This window comes from Juglans regia, chromosome 3, assembly GCF_001411555.2.
Source record: "Juglans regia cultivar Chandler chromosome 3, Walnut 2.0, whole genome shotgun sequence".
Lineage (NCBI taxonomy): Eukaryota > Viridiplantae > Streptophyta > Magnoliopsida > Fagales > Juglandaceae > Juglans > Juglans regia.
In genome coordinates this window covers 1086478-1108529 of record NC_049903.1, presented here as the reverse complement: position 1 = coordinate 1108529, position 22052 = coordinate 1086478, and the positions used below count along the sequence as shown (strand labels likewise).

At 32.5% G+C, this 22052-nt stretch overlaps 2 protein-coding genes across 2 annotated transcripts; one reads left to right on the top strand and one right to left on the bottom strand.

Annotated features, from left to right (window-relative positions):
* Positions 1-273: 273 nt before the first annotated feature.
* On the bottom strand, positions 274-11840 carry LOC109016825 (dynamin-2A-like). The gene is made up of 6 exons (XM_035688252.1): positions 11805-11840; positions 11620-11678; positions 10620-10721; positions 10337-10421; positions 10054-10192; positions 274-422 (listed from the first exon to the last, which is right to left on the bottom strand). The coding sequence occupies exons 1-6, from the start codon at positions 11838-11840 to the stop codon at positions 274-276; spliced, it is 570 nt and encodes a 189-aa protein (XP_035544145.1).
* A 7383-nt stretch (positions 11841-19223) lies between these two features.
* LOC108983421 (cytochrome P450 94C1-like) lies at positions 19224-21298 on the top strand. The gene has a single exon (XM_018955042.2). It carries the CDS (start codon positions 19363-19365, stop codon positions 20860-20862), a length of 1500 nt encoding a protein of 499 aa, XP_018810587.1. The 5' UTR covers positions 19224-19362; the 3' UTR covers positions 20863-21298.
* The last annotated feature ends 754 nt before the right edge of the window (positions 21299-22052 follow it).

Sequence of the window (22052 nt, the reverse complement as noted above, 5' to 3'; positions counted from 1 at the left end):
AATAAAAAATTATTTTATAACTTGAAACGTACCTTCCACGTTGTACGTACATGATTCACCACGTGATTTATGTGGGTACTATAGGAGGCCGCTGTTCTTTTATTTTACAAAAATGCTGCTCGTACACGGGAGGGGTACCCCCGCGTACCCGAGAGTCCACGTGGGATTATTAAAACGGTGCGGTTTCGTTTTAATAATCCCACTTGCTCGTTCAAATTGCCAATTTCAGCTCAGCCACGAAATCGTTTCAAGCCCTTTCGACCTGTAGCAGTTTCAGTTCAGCCACGAAGACCATGGAATCCCGCACGATGAACCCAAGGAATCTTCCCAAGCAAGCAACGAAGACGACGATTCACGGAGGGTGGTCATCTTCTTCAGCTCAGTTGAGCGACGTCCCCACCGTGTACCATTTGTTGCAAATTCTGACCAATACCATATGAGCTAATAATCATGTTCCAGACAAAAGGATGAAGTTAATGGCTGTGCGTCCTTAAGCGTGGCATAACAACAAACACATTTACTACAAAAAAAACAATGAATATGAAAACCACCAACAGGATTGATTCGAACAACAAAATTTATAACAAATAAAACATTACATTCAATCTCCGTATCATTTATTTATTTATGTTCTATTTATTTATGCTAAAGAAGGAAGAAGAAGATCGGCTGCTGTTTAGACTAGCATTTCTTGAGACAGAGCAAGCCCATATCGTTTCTTCAGACACCCAAGAGGAATACTAGTACCAGTAGATCGAGATGGAGCCGGTGATGCCAAAGATGAAGGAAGAAAAAAAAAAAACCATAAAACCAGACGAAGAAGACGAACCTGTTTTCTTTTTCTCAGAGCCGAAAATGGTTTCTAGGTCCGACGGCAAACGAGGCCTTCAACGCGAAAATGATACGATCTAGAGAAAAATGGCTTTTCCCTTTCAGCGCAAAATGGCTTCGAAACAATCTACAGAACGATTAACCCACAGCAAAATGGTTTCGGCAAAAATGGAGAGAAGGGCAAAATGGCGCTCCGAAACGAGGCCTTTCCCTCCCCTTTTTTTTTTTTTTTAAATTTTATTATTTAATATATAATAATCGCTGACGTGGCATTAGCCACGTCAGCGATTCCGCTACGGGTACCCGAAGACGGGTACCTGTAGCAGAACTGTTTATTTTATGGTTCACTGTAGTATATAACTGAAAATTAAGGAGTGATGAACGAAGTATCTAACTTAAACCTCCTCGATCGAATTCAAGAAATAAATTGAAAAATTGGAGATCTGTTTTTCATAAAAACGTGAGATTGGTCGTACATTTGACCCTTTTCTCCAGATCGTGACAGGCTTTCATGAATGGGCTAGCTTGACCATAATATATATATATATATATATATATATATATATATATATATAGTTTCTAACTTTGTGGGCTTCCAAACTAACTGGCCGATCGTGTAATATTCAGGTTTTCACGGAGACAAGGTTTTCATGAATGGGCTTACTACTCATAACAGTTTGTATGTGAAGTTTATTACTTAATTAAGGGAGCAATATACTTGATATTTTAGATCTCACCTTTAGCAGTGTTTTAATTTGATAGTGACGAACTTCACTTCAGGATCATGCTCGCATTAATTCAATCATACTGTAAGTTTGAAATAGCCCACACAGAGCATGACTCGTATATTGACATGTATAAAGGATTTACAGCAGTTATGTTCAGCTATGTTGATAGTTGTCTGAAATGTACAGCTATATGATTTCAGCAAAGATTAATTGTTTGGATTCGCAAGTCATCTCAACTCATCTCAACTCATCTCATTACTATTAATTACTATTCAGCAATTTCAACTCACAAATCTCACTATTATTCACAACTCATCTCATTACTATTCACAATCCATTTCAACTCATCTCAGCTCATCTCAAGTCATCTCAAGTCATCTTCAAATTGATTCCGTACCTCTGCTGAAGAAACACCATTTATATATATATATATATATATATATATCTCTGTGTGTGTATGTATGTATGTATAGAGCTTAATTTGTTATTTATCTTCCCCACACACCACACGTATTTTTATTTTTTTAAATTGTTTTTATTTTATTATTTTAAACTAATTGAGTTATTTTACTCATCATCCTGCATACATCACATATTTGATAAGAGAAAAAAATTATGTGTAATGTGTGGTGTGAGGATGATATGTAGAATTTTTCATGTATGTATATATATATATATGTATGTATATATGTATATATATATATATATATATAGATATGAACTATACCATAATTAATCAATATACTGCTATCAGGACATGATGATCGATCCTCACCATCCCAAATATTTCTCTTCCCAACGTATGTTTGTCTTTTGTCTTTTGTCTTTTGTCTAGATATATAGTGCTCCATTATTAATCATACTTTTCTGGTGGCAGTGCTTTAGGAATGTCACGTTGAAATGATCACATTCTAATTATTAATAACTTATAACTGACTAATTTGCAAACAAAAACAAAAACAAATTGAGAGAGAGAGAGAGAGAGAGAGATGACTTATGTTAACAATTATCCTCCTAGCTGCAATTAATTTGAGCCATAAGTACGTGATATATTTTCATTGGGCGAATGAGTAGTTAACACTTAACATCAAAAGTGGCCGACATATTGTATGGCTGCGCTTGCAATGCTACTTACACGGTTACACCACACTCGGTATATCGAGCAGTCGGCGACTAAAACAGAAACCAATATGTTTACGGGCATATATATAAATGATTGGAAACTTTGTCGACCCAATATATATGTGTGTCTGTGTGGCGCGCATGATTTTACGTCTAGAAATTACTATATATAAATAATAATGATCATAAGTATACAGAGAATAAATTAAACACGGAATATATATCATGATCAGGATTATTAACATCAATGATCATTAATTTACTGAAAGCTTGCTTTAATTAATTTGTTGAATTTTCCACTCGTTGTGGATTCAATTATATATATATATATATATATATATATAAAGATAGCTAGGCGGCCAGCCAATAGGTTGTGTTGATAAATGGAGAGTGGGCTGAGATATCTATATATTTATTATTCAATTAATTTGGAATTTTGGAGACCATTAATGCTAGGTACGTACGTAGCAGCTTTCTTGTGGTGCCTGAGACCTTCAACGTCTTTGAATACATGAAAATGATCTTAGTCCACTTTTGCGTATATATGTTTGAAGGGCCAATATCCCAGCTCGGTGCCCCAAACCTTATAATTCGTGTCTGCCATAAACTCAGTTACAGAAAAACCTAATTTAATACCAACTCTAGCTTATAAAGAATGAAGGAGGAAATCCACAATGCATACGAGGTGCCGTACGATTATAACCACGTGTAATATATTAATTAGTTGTAACGCCCGGCCTACACTATTAGAATTAATCTTGCGGCGAATTAATAACATTTATTTTGAAAGTTCGAAAAGGTTAATTAAATAAATTCAGGATCAAGGGCGAATAGTACGTAAAAATTAGTCGAGGAAGAAGCTGTATACGCCCCCCAAGTAATAGATCATGAACTACTCTCAGTTTATGTAGAAAATGTTTATACTAAAAAATGCCGTATGGGAAATTTTATCCGAAAAGGTAAAATTCCTATTATTACTTGCATAATTAAACAATAATCTTAAAAAAAACTGGTCTACTTTAAAAAGAAAAAAAATATATTTTCAAATCAAAATTAGTCCGAAAATTTTCTTAATCAAGGCAATATTCGGAGGTCCGAAAATTTTTTCCATTTAAATAACATGGGATATGTTCACTAATTTTTCAGAGAATATTATAGATATTTAATTGATATTTTCAACTGTGGAGTACACAAGTATTGTATAACTATTTTGAAAAGAAAAATAAATATGATACCTATATAAAATAAAAATAAAAATTAATTGACCGGAAAAAAAATGGAGGAACCGAACAAGGGATAAGAAGATCAAACTGGAAAGAAACAAGAGAAGGAAGCAAGAAGGAAATAATTAATGGAGGACTGAGTTTATATTAATCCGGAGGAGGTGAAAATTATCATTTTTCTCAATCTCAAAGTTGTATTAAATTATTAATCATGAATTAAAACATGTCTCGTTGATGCTGTGTCATTCTTATCTGTCTACGTACGTATTAAAAGTCATAAAATAATTAATTTAGTTCCTCGCCAATTTCAGAAGTGTGCAAGAAGAGAGCTTATTTGGAAATAGATCTCATCTTAAAATTTTCATGTTATCACATCTCATTTTTAAATATATATAATTCAAATACAAATATTTTTAAATTAATTATTATAATATTTTCAAACTAATTATTATAACTTTCTTAAACATTTAAATAAAAAATAAAAAATAATTTAATTTTTTCAAAATTTTAAATAAAAATAATATTATAAAATAATATTATAATAATATTTAAAATTTATAATATTTTTTATTCAACATTTCTCTCCTTTCCCAAAACTAAAAAAATACTCAATTTAAATTATCTCACTATTATTTACAAATTATCTTATTATTATTTATAAAATTCTTATTTCATCTCACTCTCATCTCGTTTGTTTATGCATATGATATGAGTTTAAATAAAAGTTAAATAAAATATTATTATAATATTATTTTTATTTTAAGATTTTAAAAAGTTAAATTATTTATTATATTTTGTATAAAAAATTTTAAAAAATTATAATAATTAAACGAGATGAAATTATTTACAAACTAGACTAATCATTTCCGGTATTTACCCAACTTTCTTTTTGGGTGATGTATTTGAATTTAAAAAATGATACATACACATTATTTTTTATAATATTTTATATAATATTATTTTTTATAAATTAACTTTTAAGTAATATTATTTTATTAAAATATATTTATTATATTCGGATATGATTACCCTTTGAATTTTGAAGCTTGTTGCACACGAAGACATGCAGACACAAACAAAACGTGTAAAGTAACCAATCAAACCATAGCCATGCTGTACGTTGGCAGGAGTTATGGATTTCAGGAACACAAAATGACAATACACGTGGAGTTCATGAAAAGACGCAAACGCACAATTGATGTCTGGATTAACCTCTTCCACAAACTGGAAAGTACTAAGAGCACTCTCGTTGAAATAGCTAAATTAAAGTATATTTTTTATGAATGTAAGATGAATTTAACTTTTAGCTATTCTATTTATATAAATCTTCACATTGGAATAGCTATTTTTTTATTATATGACAATAAAATAATATAAGATGAATTTAATTTTAACTATTCACATCAAATCTCCAAATTGAATTATCTATTTATTCATTATATAGTAATGAGTAATTAATAATTTTAAAAATTTTTTAAATTTTTTAATTATAAATTTATTTTATTTTATCATATTTTACTATTCATAATATTATATATTAATTTGTAATTGTATTCTAATTATATTTTTTTAATTGTCATTTAAAATGGAGAGAGAAATAATTAATATTAAAAGGAGAGAGAAAGAAATAATATAAAAAGGATTTGATGAATGAATAGTATGTTCTAAATTTGGAAATTAGTTTGGATATTACTGTAGCTATATTCCAAATATTTAGAATATAGCTAATTCAATGTGAGCAATTTATTGACCTAATAGCTAAATTCTCATTGGATTTAACTTTTAGCTAATCCAATGAGAATGCTCTAACAGGCTGGCTTTATAGCTGCCCTCGCCTGTCGAGTCCGTAGGTCCATTTAGGGTATGTTTAACTGGTAAGAATATTTAAGAAGTATTAAAAATGTTTATAAATAGTGATGAATAGAGATTAGAATGAATTTGTTAGTTTTATTAAGAGTATTTTAAAATATATAAAATATGTTAAGTTATTAATTTTTAGATAGATAGTTAAAAAGGATGTGTGTTTTATAAATATTATAGTGATTTTATTTTTAATAATAAATATTATAGTAATTTTATTATAGTGATTTTTTAATATTAATAAATATTGTAGTGTTTTATTTTATTTTTATATATAATAATGATAAATATAATAATAATTTTATTTTTAATTTATATATAATAGACATAAATATTATAATGATTTTATTTTCATATATATAATAGTGATAAATATTATAGTAATGTTATTTTTATTTATATATTATAATGATTTTATTTTTTATTTATATATAATAGTGATTTTATTTTTTATTTATATATAATAGTGATACATATTATAGTGATTTTATTTTTTATTATATATTATAGTGATTTTATTTTTTATTTATATATTATAGTGATTTTATTTTTTATTTATATATTATATTGATTTATTTTTTATTTATATATAATAGTGATTTTATTTTTTATTTATATATAATAGTGATAAATATTATAGTGATTTTATTTTTTATTATATATTATAGTGATAAATATTATAGTGATTTTACTTTTTATTATATATTATAGTGATTTTATTTTTTATTTAAATATTATAGTGATTTTATTTTTTATTTATATATTATATTGATTTTATTTTTTATTTATATATTATAGTGATAAATATTATAGTGATTTTTAGAAAGATTTTGATACGAAGATGGTTCATTGCGTTTGGCATGTGAAGTATTTCTAATAATACGAGAATGCTTGAAAAGTGTTGAGATATATTGACTACCCAGACACAGCCTTAGTCACGAGATATATAGCAATGCCATGATCTTAGAATTATAATGAAAAAATAATAACAAAATATTAAATAATATTAAATATTAATAAATATTAATAAAAATATATAATAAATAATAATAAATAATAGTGAAAATACTTTACTATCAAACTAACTATTACCCATATCACGTTTGGACAGTGATGTGATTTCAAATGTAGTAAAAAAATAAAAAAAAAATATTAAATAATAAGTAAAAAGTAATAATAAAATAATGAGTAATAGTTGAATATTATCCCTGGTGTAGCTAGCAATGAGATATATACTATAATTAAACTCGTCTTTATTTATTTTGGGAAAACTTAATAGTGATAAAATTACATTTAAAAGCATAAATTTACACGCCATGGTATTTTCTCATAAAATTTTATTCATCTGTTGAGCTTTCTTTACATATAAATGAGTCTTTTTTTTTTTTTAGTGGTGCAAGTCATGGATGGTTGGATTATACATGAATCTGATCAATTTGGATTTGTTTCGTCCCCTTTTTAAGTACTTGATTTTAGGATCAAATTATTTTTATTTATTGTGTAATATTGATCCCAATAGTACTCTAATTATGGTCCTGTTTGAATTGCAATATGATCTCATATAATTTTATCTCAACATTCAAATATTATAAATATAAATATTTTTCAATTTCAAATCTTCTCGAACTGAATTTTCGGCTATCTAACAAAACTTCTAGAAAGAACTGATCGATTAAATTTAATTAAGTACCCATAAATTATAATTATAACCCGTTTACCGATCTTGTCCTATATATCATGCATATTTGCAATTTTAGTGATCAATTATATATATCACATCATATATGTTGGAATATTATTACAAACTCTTAATGGACATCACTATCATAAAATCATAGCGCATGAACAAGTATAAACACTCAAGCTCATTTCCTAGCTGTTCAAAATAAAGTTCACTATTGTTAGCACACCTGAATATTCGGTACCCTTGCACAGCACCTCACAGCACGCATCTTGTATCAGTACACCTCAATAGAATGCACAATAAACTGCTCACAACAGAAAGGCAACAAATCGTGTAATGGCACCTCAGGATCCTAACGATAAGGACTGTGGAAACATCTTGAATACCTTTGTAAATATGATTAGTATTACTAATATCTCTATAAATAGTGTACAAGCACAATGTGCTTCGGTATGTAAGAAAATACTCTATGGAATATTCATTCTGAATATATATCCGCCCTTTGAGGTATTTCAACAAATGTCTTGTCTTCATGTGTGCTATACGATTTCTCATCAACCTTTAGTATAATTTGATTGCATGAATATAGGTTTCAAACATACTGTGCGGCAAATATTTTCCGAATAGATATATTTGAGTAATGATATATATATATATATATAATATTTTCATAACATATTTCATAACAATGTTATAAGATGAGAATATTTTTATAAAATAATATTATTTTTATAAGATATTTTATAAAAATATCCTTCATTTAAAATATGGTTATATAAAGTGTTGTGAAAAATATTATGTGTAAATTATTTTCATATATATATATATTCATCGATCACGGCCATATTCATAAGATTCTCATTAAAAAGGATACTTCCTAGTTCAACAATCATTTAGAAAATCTTGATCTTTAAATTTCACTCTCGCCGGCATCGAATATCTTTAGGAACAAAAGTACTTTCACTACAAGTAAAATGATCTTTTCCAGCGCTCAAAATCGTCGCAAATACCCTTCAGAATCGCTACATTTGATCATTTGCGGCGATTTATAAATCGCTGCAGGTTCGCCACAATCCTAAAGCCATTTTTGATCAATTGTGGCGATTGGAAAAAATCGTCAGAAAATCTACAATTCCCGGCGATTTTAGTCTGTCGGAAATGCTCAAAAAATCGACAGAAATGGACTTCCGATTTACCTTTAAAATCGCCGGAAATAGTTATTTCAGGCGATATGCATCGCCACAAAAAATTAAGGAATCGCCGCAAATAACTTATTATTTTTCTCAACAAATTAAAATTATCGCCATCAGGAAGTATTTCCAGCGGGTCAGTTTCGCCGGAAAAAAGTTATTGTGGCGGTTTCATGTCGCCGCAAATAAATTTCTGCTATAAAAAATTATTTCCGGCGATCAAAACTCGCCGGAAAAGATATTTCACAAAATAAAAAAAAAAAAATGCACAAAACAGTATAGAGAAAATATGATACACATCCAAGTTTTGCAGGCTTCACAATTTTACTTTACACTATGGATTGCCCTAATATTCTTTTTATATACTCAAAAAAGAATCAAAGATCTATAGTAACTATACTAGGAACAAAGTACTTTAAAAAAACACATTTACAGGAAGCAGTATCATTGAAGAGTATCACAGGGAGGTTAGACTAGCCTATGACAGTGATTGCCACTAAGTGTAAACTCACATTACACATCCAGCTGAGATGTAATATAAACATGGTTGTATTGGTGATAGATGCCTAAAAGAGAACAAGAAAAGCTGAATTTTCATTGAAGAAATGTAATTTAAGAAGCCTCAAACACTACAAGAAAAATGGTCTTTTCTAGCGCTCAACCCAAAAATGAAGAAGTTAAAAAATGCATGAAGAAAAAACTAAACACAATAAACTCCCAACATGCAAACCCACAACATATAAGCAAATAACAGACAGAATACAAAAATCGAAAAAACTACACATTGATAAAAAATGCATGTCAACTTGATGAAAAACTTATTGATTAGGAAATGTGTATATTTTGGAAAAGAAGATATTTTCCCCTTATGTAATAAACCATAATTTATCATCATACCCACTCATCATTATATGGTATTAGATGATTGATTAACAAGTGGAAAATAACAAAAACATTTCTCAAACATTTAATATCACCCTATGGAATAATGAGAGGATGATAAATGAATGGAAGATGAAAAAACCAGCTGCTCATTTATTTTCAGTTGAAGAATACTTACATTTTATCATATGTAATTAAAACATATAACCAAAAAACTGGTATACAGTGATAAGATAGGAGTATGATCTGTTGCTAACCAAGAAGAAGAAATTTATCTAACTGCAAGGTATCTTCATAATCTGAAACATTGTAACAATGTGATATATAGCATGCAATAAAACCAGCTTCAATCTCATAACCAAAATGTTGTCCCCATTTTATTTTTAATTGTAGCGTTTTCCATAAATAGAGAAATGAGGAATAGGAAATCTACATTAATTAAATGCCTGAATCTTGATTTTGAAATACAGGTATCTAGATTCTTATATAATAGAACCTATTGTCACAAATGAGCATGCATTTTGCACACAAACCTGCTGTTATTTCTCCTTCAGGACCTGCAGTCTTTAAACCTGAATTCTCCTGAACTTCTTTCTCTGTCTGCCCTGGTTTTTCCTTCATTGATTTCAAGCTTCCACCAGTTTGCTGACCACCTGTTTGAAGACTAGTTGCCTGACAAGGAAACAAGATACGCATAATGAGCAAGGCATGGGAAGACCAAAATGACTTCATTAACAAGATATACAGTTCAGGAAAATAAAACAAAATAAACTCAATGTAATTGTTCTACAACAAACATCGGAGGAGATATCCTACTCTGTTTAGTGTTGCCTGCTCTGCCTCTTGCCCCTTTTTTGAAGATTGAGTTTTCAGCTCCTCCTCTCGGCGCTGTCTCTCCATCCTAAGATTTTTTATCACGTAATTGAAGATTTTATTAAAAAAAAAAGGTAAAAGCCTGAGAAAAAAATTAACAGATCATCCTAATAAGCTCCAGATAAATATTGCAAAAGAAAACATACAATTTCAAACCAGATGCTACATAACATGCTTTGGTATGAAACCAAATGTTATTTTCAGGCAAAAAACATGTTAAGAATACCTCCTTTGCACCAAACAGATGAAATGTTGGGGGGGCACAAAGGCTCGCTCCATATCAACTAGTGCAACAACCATTTTCTTTGCCTCATTCTTAAAACCATACCTGGCAGACATACACCAACAAAATGTAATATGATAATTTTTCTATTGATTTGTTTCTCTCTAATAACAACAGAACATATACAGTCAGAAAAAAAAAAAACAGAACATATAGTACCTAGAGAGCCCTAGTTCTTTTCTACAATGATAGCTTAGAAAGACAAGAAAGAAATAAAATAAGTAAAAAAAATTTGATTAGGCCAACGTATTTGGCTCAACAGATTTGAAAAAAAGCTCTAACTATTTTTATTGTTCATTTAACTAATTCGCTGTAGAATATTCTCAACTGGGAAATGGCTAAAATATAGCCAAGCATTAAGCAATCGCTTTACTGAGCCCACTACGAAGGCTCTCAGAACCATAAAGCAAAGCTCCTCCTGGGCCTCAAGTCATCTTCTCTCTACAACATTTTAAAATGTAGCTAGGAATCTAGGATGACTCCAATATGTGTATCCCAAATATGCCTTTAATGTACTTTTTTTTTTCTTTCCAATATTTTTTAAACATGATTAATTATTAAAAAAAATATTATAAATTCACTAATAATCATTTCCATAACCATTTAAGAAAAATTAAAATACATGAAGATGCACATTTGGGATGCACATTGCCACATTTAAGAATCACCCAATCTTGAAATGGGGCTGTCAAAGGTTATACTCGAAGGAGATGTATTGCAAGTGGTCACCATGGCAAACAAGGTTGCTACATACCTAAGTTTAGGTGGTTTACTAATTGAAGATGCTCAAAGTGGTATGTTGTTCATTCAGATAGGAATGCTAATATGGTAGCTCATAGATTGGCAAAAGTTGGTCTTGATCTCGATGAAGACAAGTATGTTTTGGAAGAAATTTCTCAATATATTCAGTCCACTGTTTTAAGTGATTAGATTGGCACCATACCTCTCTCTTGAATGGAGGGTATCTTCCAAGACCTGGTGTAGCATTTGCTGCAGCAGAAACTATTTCAACCAGAACGCAGTGTACCTAATTTATAATTCAGAAATCAATGTATAAGGAATTGATTAGAGCATTTGCACAGATTGATCCCAGTAAATAATATAATGCCTTGCTAGAGCTAGGTGTACCTCTTGTATAAAATGCTTATGCCTCAGTTGCCTCATCTGCCCTACTCCCTGCGCCTCCCCCTCATTTGGTCGCAGTGGGTTGCAAACAGAGCAAGAGAGGGTTTCGGGCTGCTGGGCTAGGCGTAGAGGAGAAGGGGCTCCGACGGAAGACTGGAAACGGCGTCGAGGTGTGGGTGGTTGCGAATGGCGCCCCCAGCGACGGCGATTATAGAGAAATCCGAGAGAGAAAGAGAGAGAGAGGGAGAGAGGTGAGGCCAGAAAGAAATTGGCGTGGGGGCTGGGGGAGAAGGAGGGGGTGGCCGTCGAGGTGAGGTCGCGGAGGCGTGCTGGGGCCATTGGCGACGGGCTGTGCGCGGCGGAGGCTTGAGGGAGAAGAGGGACTGGGTAGAGAGAGGGTGAAGGGGGAGAGACGGCTGCAGGAGGGAACGAAATGAGGGGAAAACCTAAGGCGGGGGTTTTAAATTTAATGAGCTTTTCCGGGCGCTTTCGACTCGCCGCAAATAAGTTTAAATGGGCGCATTCGTTTTTACAGCGATAATGTTCGCCGCAAATAGTGCATATTGTGGCGATTTTATTTAATCGACGGAAATTTAATGAGCTACAGTTAATAGAACATTGTTGTGACGACAAAAATCGCCGCAATAGGTACAAATTTCGCCGCAAAAAATAATTTGTACATTTTTCCTCCATGATTTCCCATCATCGCACCGAAATTAAGCGGCGACTTAAAAATCGTCAGAAATACTCTATATTTGCGGCGCTTTTTTTGCGACGATTTTAAAATCGCTGGAAAAGGCCAAATTTCTTGTAGTGAATTTGATAGGATCTGTGGTAGTACTTCATCACCGAATAGCCGCACTTGCGAAAAACGGTTTCCATAAAGCGAAGGCTTTTATTCTGTCCATTATAAGGCAAAGTACAGTACTCATATTGTCTTCCTTGAATTCTGAAAGATCAGAATTAATTAAAATAATAGAGTTTCTATATATGGGGTGTATTACTGTACGAGCACATGCAGAGGGTCGGGCGTATAGAGATGTTGCGGTGGGGTTAGACCGAACGACAATTTAGGACTGGTTTGTTTCACAGTTAAAATGAGATAAATTAAAATTAAAATTAAAAATTAAATAAAATATTATAAGAATATATTTTTTTAATATTATTTTTATTTTAAAATTTGAAAAAATTGAATTGTTTATTTTATTTTATGTGAAAATTTGAGAAAGTTGTAATGATTAGATGAAATGAAATGAGATGAGATGAATTGTAAAAACAAACAAGACCTCAATCACCAAAAGATGTATAAGTCGATCTGCATACATATATATATATAAATACTCTAACTACAAATAAATTGTACAAAAGTAATTTCACAAACTGATGCGATATGATGTGGTTAGTTAAATTGTAAAGTTATTTTTATTATAAAATAAATCTAATAGATTATATGAAGTCATGTCAATTTATGAAATTATTTTTATATAATCTATTTAAAACTGTAGCAGTACTCATATATAAATACTATCTATACATATATTATACACACATGATATTGACTTATCAGGTACAAAACAAAAGGTGCTGACCGCCCACATATGGATCGATTGGATAAAGAGATGTCGATTTCACTTTGTTCAATTGGTAAATTAAGTACGTTAATTTAGGCATTTGGTTGCAACTCTTGCTTGCATTTGATGACCAGATTCGTCTGGGGGCCGCCGTTTCCTCGTTTTGCTATATTATATATCCACATATTCCACGGCCGTTGGTTCATGAGTTAGTCTGTTTAATCATGAATCATAATACAACTTGCTTTAAAATAGATCCAACACATGCATGTTCTGTGTCTTTTTTGTTTCTGACGATCATTACATGAATACAATCATGAAAGTAGAAACTTGAAATTAGATATAGAGCTTTGCTACACAACCTCCACCACACTCCACACTCCACACTTTTTTAAATTTTTTAAATTTTTAATATTTTTTTTTGAGTTTATTCTTTTTAAATTATTTTAAATTATTTATTCATTATTTATATAATAAATATTTAATAAAAAAAATAAAAAATAAAAATAATATAGAATGTTGAGGTTATATGAATAGTAGGAGGTTGAGTAAATTTTTTATTAGATATATATTAATTAGTTGCAACTTGAAATTCAGAGTTATCGTCGAAAAGATAATCAACTTTGTTGATCAATTATATATATGTGTCTATACAGCGGGGGACATGCAGTGGAATGCTGAGTACACACCTGCATGTGGTCACGTGATTCATGCATCAGATCTGTTTGAGACGTGACGATAATCATAGTGCAAGTGCAGAGAGCTAGTGGGACTTGCACTATCATTTCGTTTGTTAAATCATATAGCCCCTCGTTTCTCAAAAAGCCGAGTACTTGATAATATCGCATACAGTACCATGAGATCATACGTAAGGCTATCGAAGTCACAAAAGCATGCTATATGTCACACAATATTTTTAATTTGTTTTTCTTTACGGATAAGATCATGATATATATTTGTTTTTCGCATTCTAAGCTATCAAGACGCGCGGTGTATTTGTAATATTTTTTATTTATTTTAAATATTTATTTCAACTACGTACTAACGGTATCTCACGTTTCTTTATATTTGTAATATCTTCCTATATATATACAATGTCATATAATCATGGTCCTATTTTTAATTAATCTAAATTTATAAGTTAAATCAAAATGTAAATTAATTCAAGAAATAAAAAGAAGAAATTATATAATAAAAATATTCTTAAAATATATACAATCGGGTTCCTGCACGTCTACAAGGATATACAGATCGATTGAAGTTGTCAGGACATTGTGGCCAAACATGCTTGCTTTTATATATATAGACCGATTGGAGTCACAGCAGCCCATAACATAGCAAGAAGCATTCAAACATGCTTGCTTTTATATACATTCTATTCATTTGCATATATACAGCCCATACATACACACTGCCCTGTCCTTTGCATACACCAGAAGCCTCACAATTTGTATAGGATCAGATCCACAATATTCATTCATGGAAATTAATATGTATACATCCAAAATACACCACAATATTCAAAATAGAAAGTTTAGCGTGCCACCCTCATAATTTCGAAAGAGAGAAGAGAACACATGATTCAAATATAAAGTGGCTGCTTCTACACTAAAGTTGCAGCTTCCATGTAGTTAGTGACTACTCACATTTTAGTGTGCCAACTTTGTTTGCTTTCTTTACAAAAAAGAATCAAAATATATATAACTAACTATTGGGTGGTGTGTTGTAGCAGGGCTTCCAGGTTTGTGCTATGACCTTTACAAAAAAGGATCACAATAGAATTTCCAAAAGTGGCTGCATTGTTACCTCTAAAAAAAAGTTTCATTTGCAGCCCATGCCAAACCCAGTCATAGTTTTGTAGACCTTCACTTCTTAAGTATTTATAATTGAAGGCAATGAAAATACTCTTGCTTCATTGGAGGCATGCCTCATCTATATTCTATCCATTTCTATTAAATAACACACAACCTTGTTGCAAAAACTCAAAGGTAATACATAATTATTGATAACTAAAGTTAAAAAAGAGAGTTCTTCATGATCACCTTAGAGTCCCGTCCCCACCAGATAAATAGAAAATAAAAGCCAAAGTGGAACTAGTTCTAATCAATATATGGAGTGATCTAGGCTTTAAAAACAAATAATGGTATCAATTATGAGATTAAAGGGAGCCATGAGTTTCCAGGAATGCTAAATTTGGTCTTGAACCAACCACTTCCATTGCCATAAAAGAGCAAAAAGCGTACAACAGCAGATCATCCTCCAGGGGGAAGAAATACTTTACATATGCATGTGCATTAACGAAATGACACTTCCACAATCACGTTAAAATATAGGTAATTCCACAACATTCATACGCAGCAGCATATTCACAAACACATTCAGTCCAATTGTAGTATAGACATGGCCACAAAGACGAGGATTGAAATCAAATCCAAACTGAACTTGGATTTAAGGGCAAATTTTAATTGGGTTGTTTGCTCTGGGAATCCTGATATATGATTTTTTAAACTAATAGAATAAATCAAATGCTATACATATCTTATAAATATAGTGAAAAAGGAAAACCAAAAAATTAGCCGAACTAAATTGGAGAAACCCAAATGAGAAAGATGAGCATTTTATCAAAAACCCATAGGGGAAATTAGTTTTGCTCGAATACTTAGGACCCTTTTAGCCTGAAACCAAATGGAATACACATTATGTAACCAAATTGAAATGTTCACAAACTCTAAAATATTCATAATGGATTTTGTACTGCAAACTTTCTCCCTAGACGCAAACTCTCCCTAAACTCTAAAAATCCCTAGACGTAAACTCTCTCCAGATGCTGTATTGAAGTCAATGCGTATTGGAGCTGAAGTAGTTTTTCAATAAACTATATTAATAGTTTAGTTTGATTTATTTAGACCATGCTGTTAATTAGCCTATCTTGGAAGTTATTTTGATTAATGCTATGTTATTTACAAGGTGTTTATATAAACTTGTACCCTTGGAAATGTAACGGGCAGAACATTAAGAATCAATCAAACAGGTCGTTGATTGAAGTTTCACCTTGCAATTCTCTGTTTTTCTTATTGTCTTCTAACAATTAGCATCAGAGCCACTTCAATATGTGAAGGGCGTTATGGCTACTCTTGGTTCCTCTACCACAGTTCCTATATTTGGTGGTGAGAATTATGATTATTGGAGTATCAAGATGAAGACTCGCTTCATGTCACTTGATCTTTGGGATGTTGTTGAAAGTGGAAGTTTCGCTCCAACAGAAGACACTTCAAACTCAACCCAAAACAAGATTGATAAGCAAAATATGCTAAAGCCTTGTTTAATTTGCAGAATCAACCCAAACTCCTATATATATTTTAAAACTATTTTTAATAATTTAATATATTATTTTTATATAGTAATTATATAAGTTAATGATGTAACTTTGATCTAATTTATTATTATTGACCATATAAAATATTGTTTTAATGAATTAGTTACATAATCCACATTAATAATTCACTTAATTTTAATTTAGTAATTTAAGTAATTTTTTTGAAAAAAAAATAATAATAATAATTGAGCCGGACCGAACGAACCGACCGGACCGGACCAAATCGATAGCTACCAGCCTGGTCCAGGGAAAATGATGGACCGAAAATTTCAGTCCATCACCCCTTGGACCGATTTACACCCCTAAGAACAACCTTGATCGGTGATGGAGTCGACGAGCATAGTCAGAGAAAGATGGTGCCTTCACCCACAACTGTTTCTTTGGCGGCAAAAACAGAAGAAAGCGTGGGAACGAGAGAGATGGTCTGAAATGAAAATAGTAAACTTTCAAATAAATGGGAAAAATTAGCAACCGAGGAGAGAAATTAATTTAAAATGTTTACAGTGATAAACAATTTCCTCCACATCTAGCGAGAGTACTGTAGCAAAATGTAAAATAAAGATGAATAACAAGATATATTGGAGTGATCTTTTGAACAAATTTCTTTATATTTAAAAAAAAAAAAAAAACTGTATTTTATAATATCCATTATGAATGCTCTAATCGCCATAATAATTTTTAAACTGGATTGTTGAGAGATATACTCTCTAAAATTAGAAGACCACAATTAGCATGAAGTTGTGGCAAAACGCAGAGCTGCCGGCTTATATATAAGTACTGAATTATTCGACTAATGTGGGTGGTGGCCGAGCTACCTTGCGAGACGTCAATATTCTTCCCAGGCAAGGGGTGAGTGCATGGGCGACACGCATGTAACATAAAGTCACACATATCTAAGCGCATAAGCAAAAAATAGACAAAACAAGGAAAAACCATTAATTGAAGGTCGGCGGGCAAGAGGAGGAGCTAGCTCATTATTTTCACATGTCTTTAAATAGTTTTTATCTTCTTAATTTTTATTTCCTCCTTCAAAGAAGGCAGTCTATTTTTTATCCAACTAATTTATCAAATAATGAATGTATTATATGTATGTGTGTGTGTGATTTCAAGTTCTACTAGCTAGTACTTATATATATATATATATATATATATATATGATGCATATGTATTATTAATTTAAAAAGAAAAAATCTTAGTATCAGCCACTATTTGGCAGCAACTGGAGCACACTTACATGTCAGCAGCGATTTTTTTTTCCCTCCTCTCTCAATTCTGGAGATAACCCTATCTCAAATTCTTTTTAAAAAATCTACACAATTTCTTATTATTCATACAACCTCCACACACTATATTTTTTTTAATTTTTATTATTTTTTTATCAAATATTTAATATATGAATAATGAATACAAGAACTGAATTAGTTTAAAAAAGAATAAATTAAAAAAAATAAAAAATATTTAATATTTTAAAAAATATAGTGTGTGGAAGTTGGAAGGCTGTGTAGCATTGCTCAATTCTTTTCTGTTCCCCCCCGTTTTGCTGTTGTTGTTTCACTAGGAGACTATATCTTCTACACAATGAACCATTAGCTCCATGAAATAAAATCAGACAAAGCTCCAATCAAGAGCTGATCCGATTCGATCAAATCTTCAGAGATGTTTCAACCGGCTTTAAAACCCAAAAAAATCACTGGCTTGCCTGCATTTTCAAAGCTCTTTGCGCACATAGACGAGAGAGAGAGAGAGAGAGAGAGTTAACACTATAAGATCCTTTTGCACCGTGTGCGTATCAGTGAGATACTGTTATGAAAGCGCCAAAAGAGATGAATCGGAGAGCGAGAGAGAGCGAGTCCTTCTGACCCTAAAGTGCTGATTCCGGAGAATTTGTTCCAAATCGAGTAGCTGACAATGGCTGGAGGAGTAAAATGGAAAATACCGAAGAAATTGTTAGTGATTTGTACGTGTTTGCTTTCTTCAATGGGAGAAGAAGAAGAGCAAGGGGCCTGGCTGAGGGAGTGATAGCTTCCGGATTTTGTTCCAATTTCGCGGGAGGATGTGGGTCGGGAAGATTCGAATGGGATGCAAAACGATATACAGGCAAGGTGTATTGCAGATCAGTTATGAACAGTGACTGATACGTACAACAACTCATTTGAAAAACTAATATAAATATACTTTTTGCAAATATGTATTTACTTAATAATTAGTATGGTGAGCCATATCTTACAAAAGCTTGAGAAAATATTGGGTCATGTCGATTAGAAAAAGCTGGTACGATAAGAACCAAAGCACGTGGGTCAATCCTCACAAATTACATATATATGACGCAGATCGAAGATGCCTATAGTAATTGACTTTTTTCTTTTTCGCACGAGTTTTAAATGCTCCTATATCTGTTCCCTTTATTAATCAGTTTCTATAATTTTATTTTTCAGTGCAAACATAGAATACCGGTACTTCACTCTATCACTGTTGTAACAAATATTATACTAAAGCGTCCAATATATAATAATTCCTCCCATCGCTCCTTTGTCTCCCTTGATATAATTTCTTCCTCTTCTTCTTCTTCTTCTTCTTCTTCTCTCTCTCTACCCTCTTTTATGCTTTTCCATCAATGGAGCTTGAAGGTTCCTGGTTCTTGCAGTTTCTTCAGTACCCTTGCTTTTGCTTCCTTGCATTATTTTTTCTAATATTTTTTTTCTTGCTCTGCCTGGTTACACTAAAGCCTTGGTGCAACTGTGAAATTTGTCATAGTTTTCTCACGTCGAGTTGGTCCAAACAATTCGATAATCTTTGTGATTGGTATGCCCATCTTCTGAAAACCTCTCCGAGTGGAACCATCCACATACATGTTCTTGGAAACACGATCACCGCCAACCCCGGTAACGTCGAGTACATGCTCAAAACAAGATTTGAGAATTACCCAAAAGGCAAACCCTTCTCCATGATCTTGGGTGATTTTCTAGGTCGAGGTATATTCAACGTGGACGGGGACCTATGGAAATTCCAGAGAAAGATGGGGAATCTAGAGCTCAACAAGTACTCCATGATATCGTATGCGTTCGAGATAGTCAATTGCGAGATTAAAAGTCGACTTGTCCCGCTTTTATCCTCTACTGCAGGCAAAGAAGATGGAGTTTTGGATTTACAAGACGTGTTTCGAAGATTTTCGTTCGATAGCATATGCCGATTCTCGTTTGGGTTGGACCCCATGTGCCTGGAGTTGTCACTTCCTATGTCCGAATTCGCTGTTTCCTTTGACCTAGCTTCAAAATTGTCAGCCGAGAGAGCCATGACTGCTTCCCCGCTTGTGTGGAAGATCAAACGGATGCTCAATATAGGTAGCGAGAAGAAATTAAGAGAAGCTATTAGTACGATAAACATTTTGGCTCAAGAAGTCATAAGACAGAAGCGCAAAATGGGATTTTCCACTCATAAAGATCTCTTGTCTCGTTTCATGGGCACTGTAAGTGATGAAACATATTTGAGAGACATCGTTATAAGCTTCCTCTTAGCTGGTCGTGACACCATTGCGTCAGCCTTGACTAGCTTCTTCTGGCTATTGGCAAACCATCCGGACGTGGGGTCAGCAATCCAGCTGGAGGCAGACGGAGTCATCGGAGCAAACCAGGAGCTCTCAAGCTTCGAACAGCTCCGAGAGCTCCATTATTTACAAGCTGCAGTGCATGAGAGTATGAGACTCTATCCTCCTATACAATTCGATTCAAAGTTTTGTCAAGAGGATGATGTCCTTCCTGATGGGATCTTTGTGAGGAGAGGCACTAGGGTTACTTACCATCCCTATGCAATGGGTCGGATCGAAGAAATTTGGGGGCCAGATTGCTTAGAATTTAAGCCAGAAAGGTGGTTGAAAGATGGCGTATTCTTCCCAGCAAACCCTTTTAAGTACCCAGTTTTCCAAGCTGGACCTAGGGTCTGTTTGGGCAAAGAAATGGCTTTAGTGGAGCTAAAATGTCTCTCTCTTTTATTGCTTAGACGATTCCACATCGAATTGAAGACACCGAGCCGCACGCCCTTGTTCTCCCCGGGGCTCACCGCTTCCTTTAGAGGCGGACTCCAGGTCTTGGTGCGGGAAAGAGAGACACCTTTATAACTCACATCTCCCGTGTTTCTGTAAGAAGTTATATTATTCCTGATGATCATGTGATTGAAAACTTTTGCTGTGATGCATTATTAATTTACTGTGATGTCAAGCCGTGCCCCAATGAAATGAAATTGCAGGTTGTAGTGATTTAGAGGAATGTGACGTGGGATCTGATGGCCTACATGATGAGCCATCACATACCTGAAATCTCTCTGGTTGGTGTCGGTGGGATTTTTTCTTTCTTGGTGTACCGGTATGATTGCAGATGGTACTGTTTTTTGACTGTGCAGCTGGACATTCCATCGTGGAATCTTACGGTCTGCCAGTTTACTGCACTTCATTGTAAGCCCCAAAATTGTGGTTATTTGTATAAGCTGGTTGTCAGCAATATTGTGAATATCATGTATGAACTAGCTAGTTACTACTACTTATGTGACTAATTGGATATTACTGTACGTATATGCACGCTCTTTTTGGAGCTCATGTATTCTTGGGTTATATATAGATATATATATATATATATATATATCACTATAAAAAACAGGGTCTTTTCGGGCACGAAAATTCGTCGCAAATAACCATATAAATCGCTGCAAGTACCTTTTTGCAGCGATTTATACTACGCTAGACTTTCGTCGCAATTGTTGAGACATTTAAAAGTTTAGCTAGTGAAATTAAAAAATCGTTGCAAAAAATGTTTATTTGCAGCGATTTTTTTCGTTGCAAATATTGTAAATTACGCAGCAAATAACGTATACATTTTAGCTCTTTATTGCTGCGAAAAAATATTTGCAACGTTTTACATCATCGCTAATACACAAAAAATCACTGGAAATACCTTCATATTATTTGCAGCGTGTTAAAAAATTACCTTGTATAATATTTTTTGCAGTGGTTAAAATCGCCTTCTATAATTAACACCGCTTGTTATAAAAATTATTTGTTGCAGCGACAAAAGTCGCCACTAAAGATGGAAAATTCGCTACAAAAATTCAAGCCAAAATTATATTTTTCCATTTCCCAACTTCACACAGGAGATTGAGCGGCGACTTGAAAATCGACGGAAATAACATATATTTGCAGCGATTTTTTTTGCTACGATTGTAAAATCGTTGGAAAATGCCTGATTTCTTGTAGTGTATATATATATATATTATTACTGCAATTCCCAATGCATGACTGATCAAAACCCTAACGAA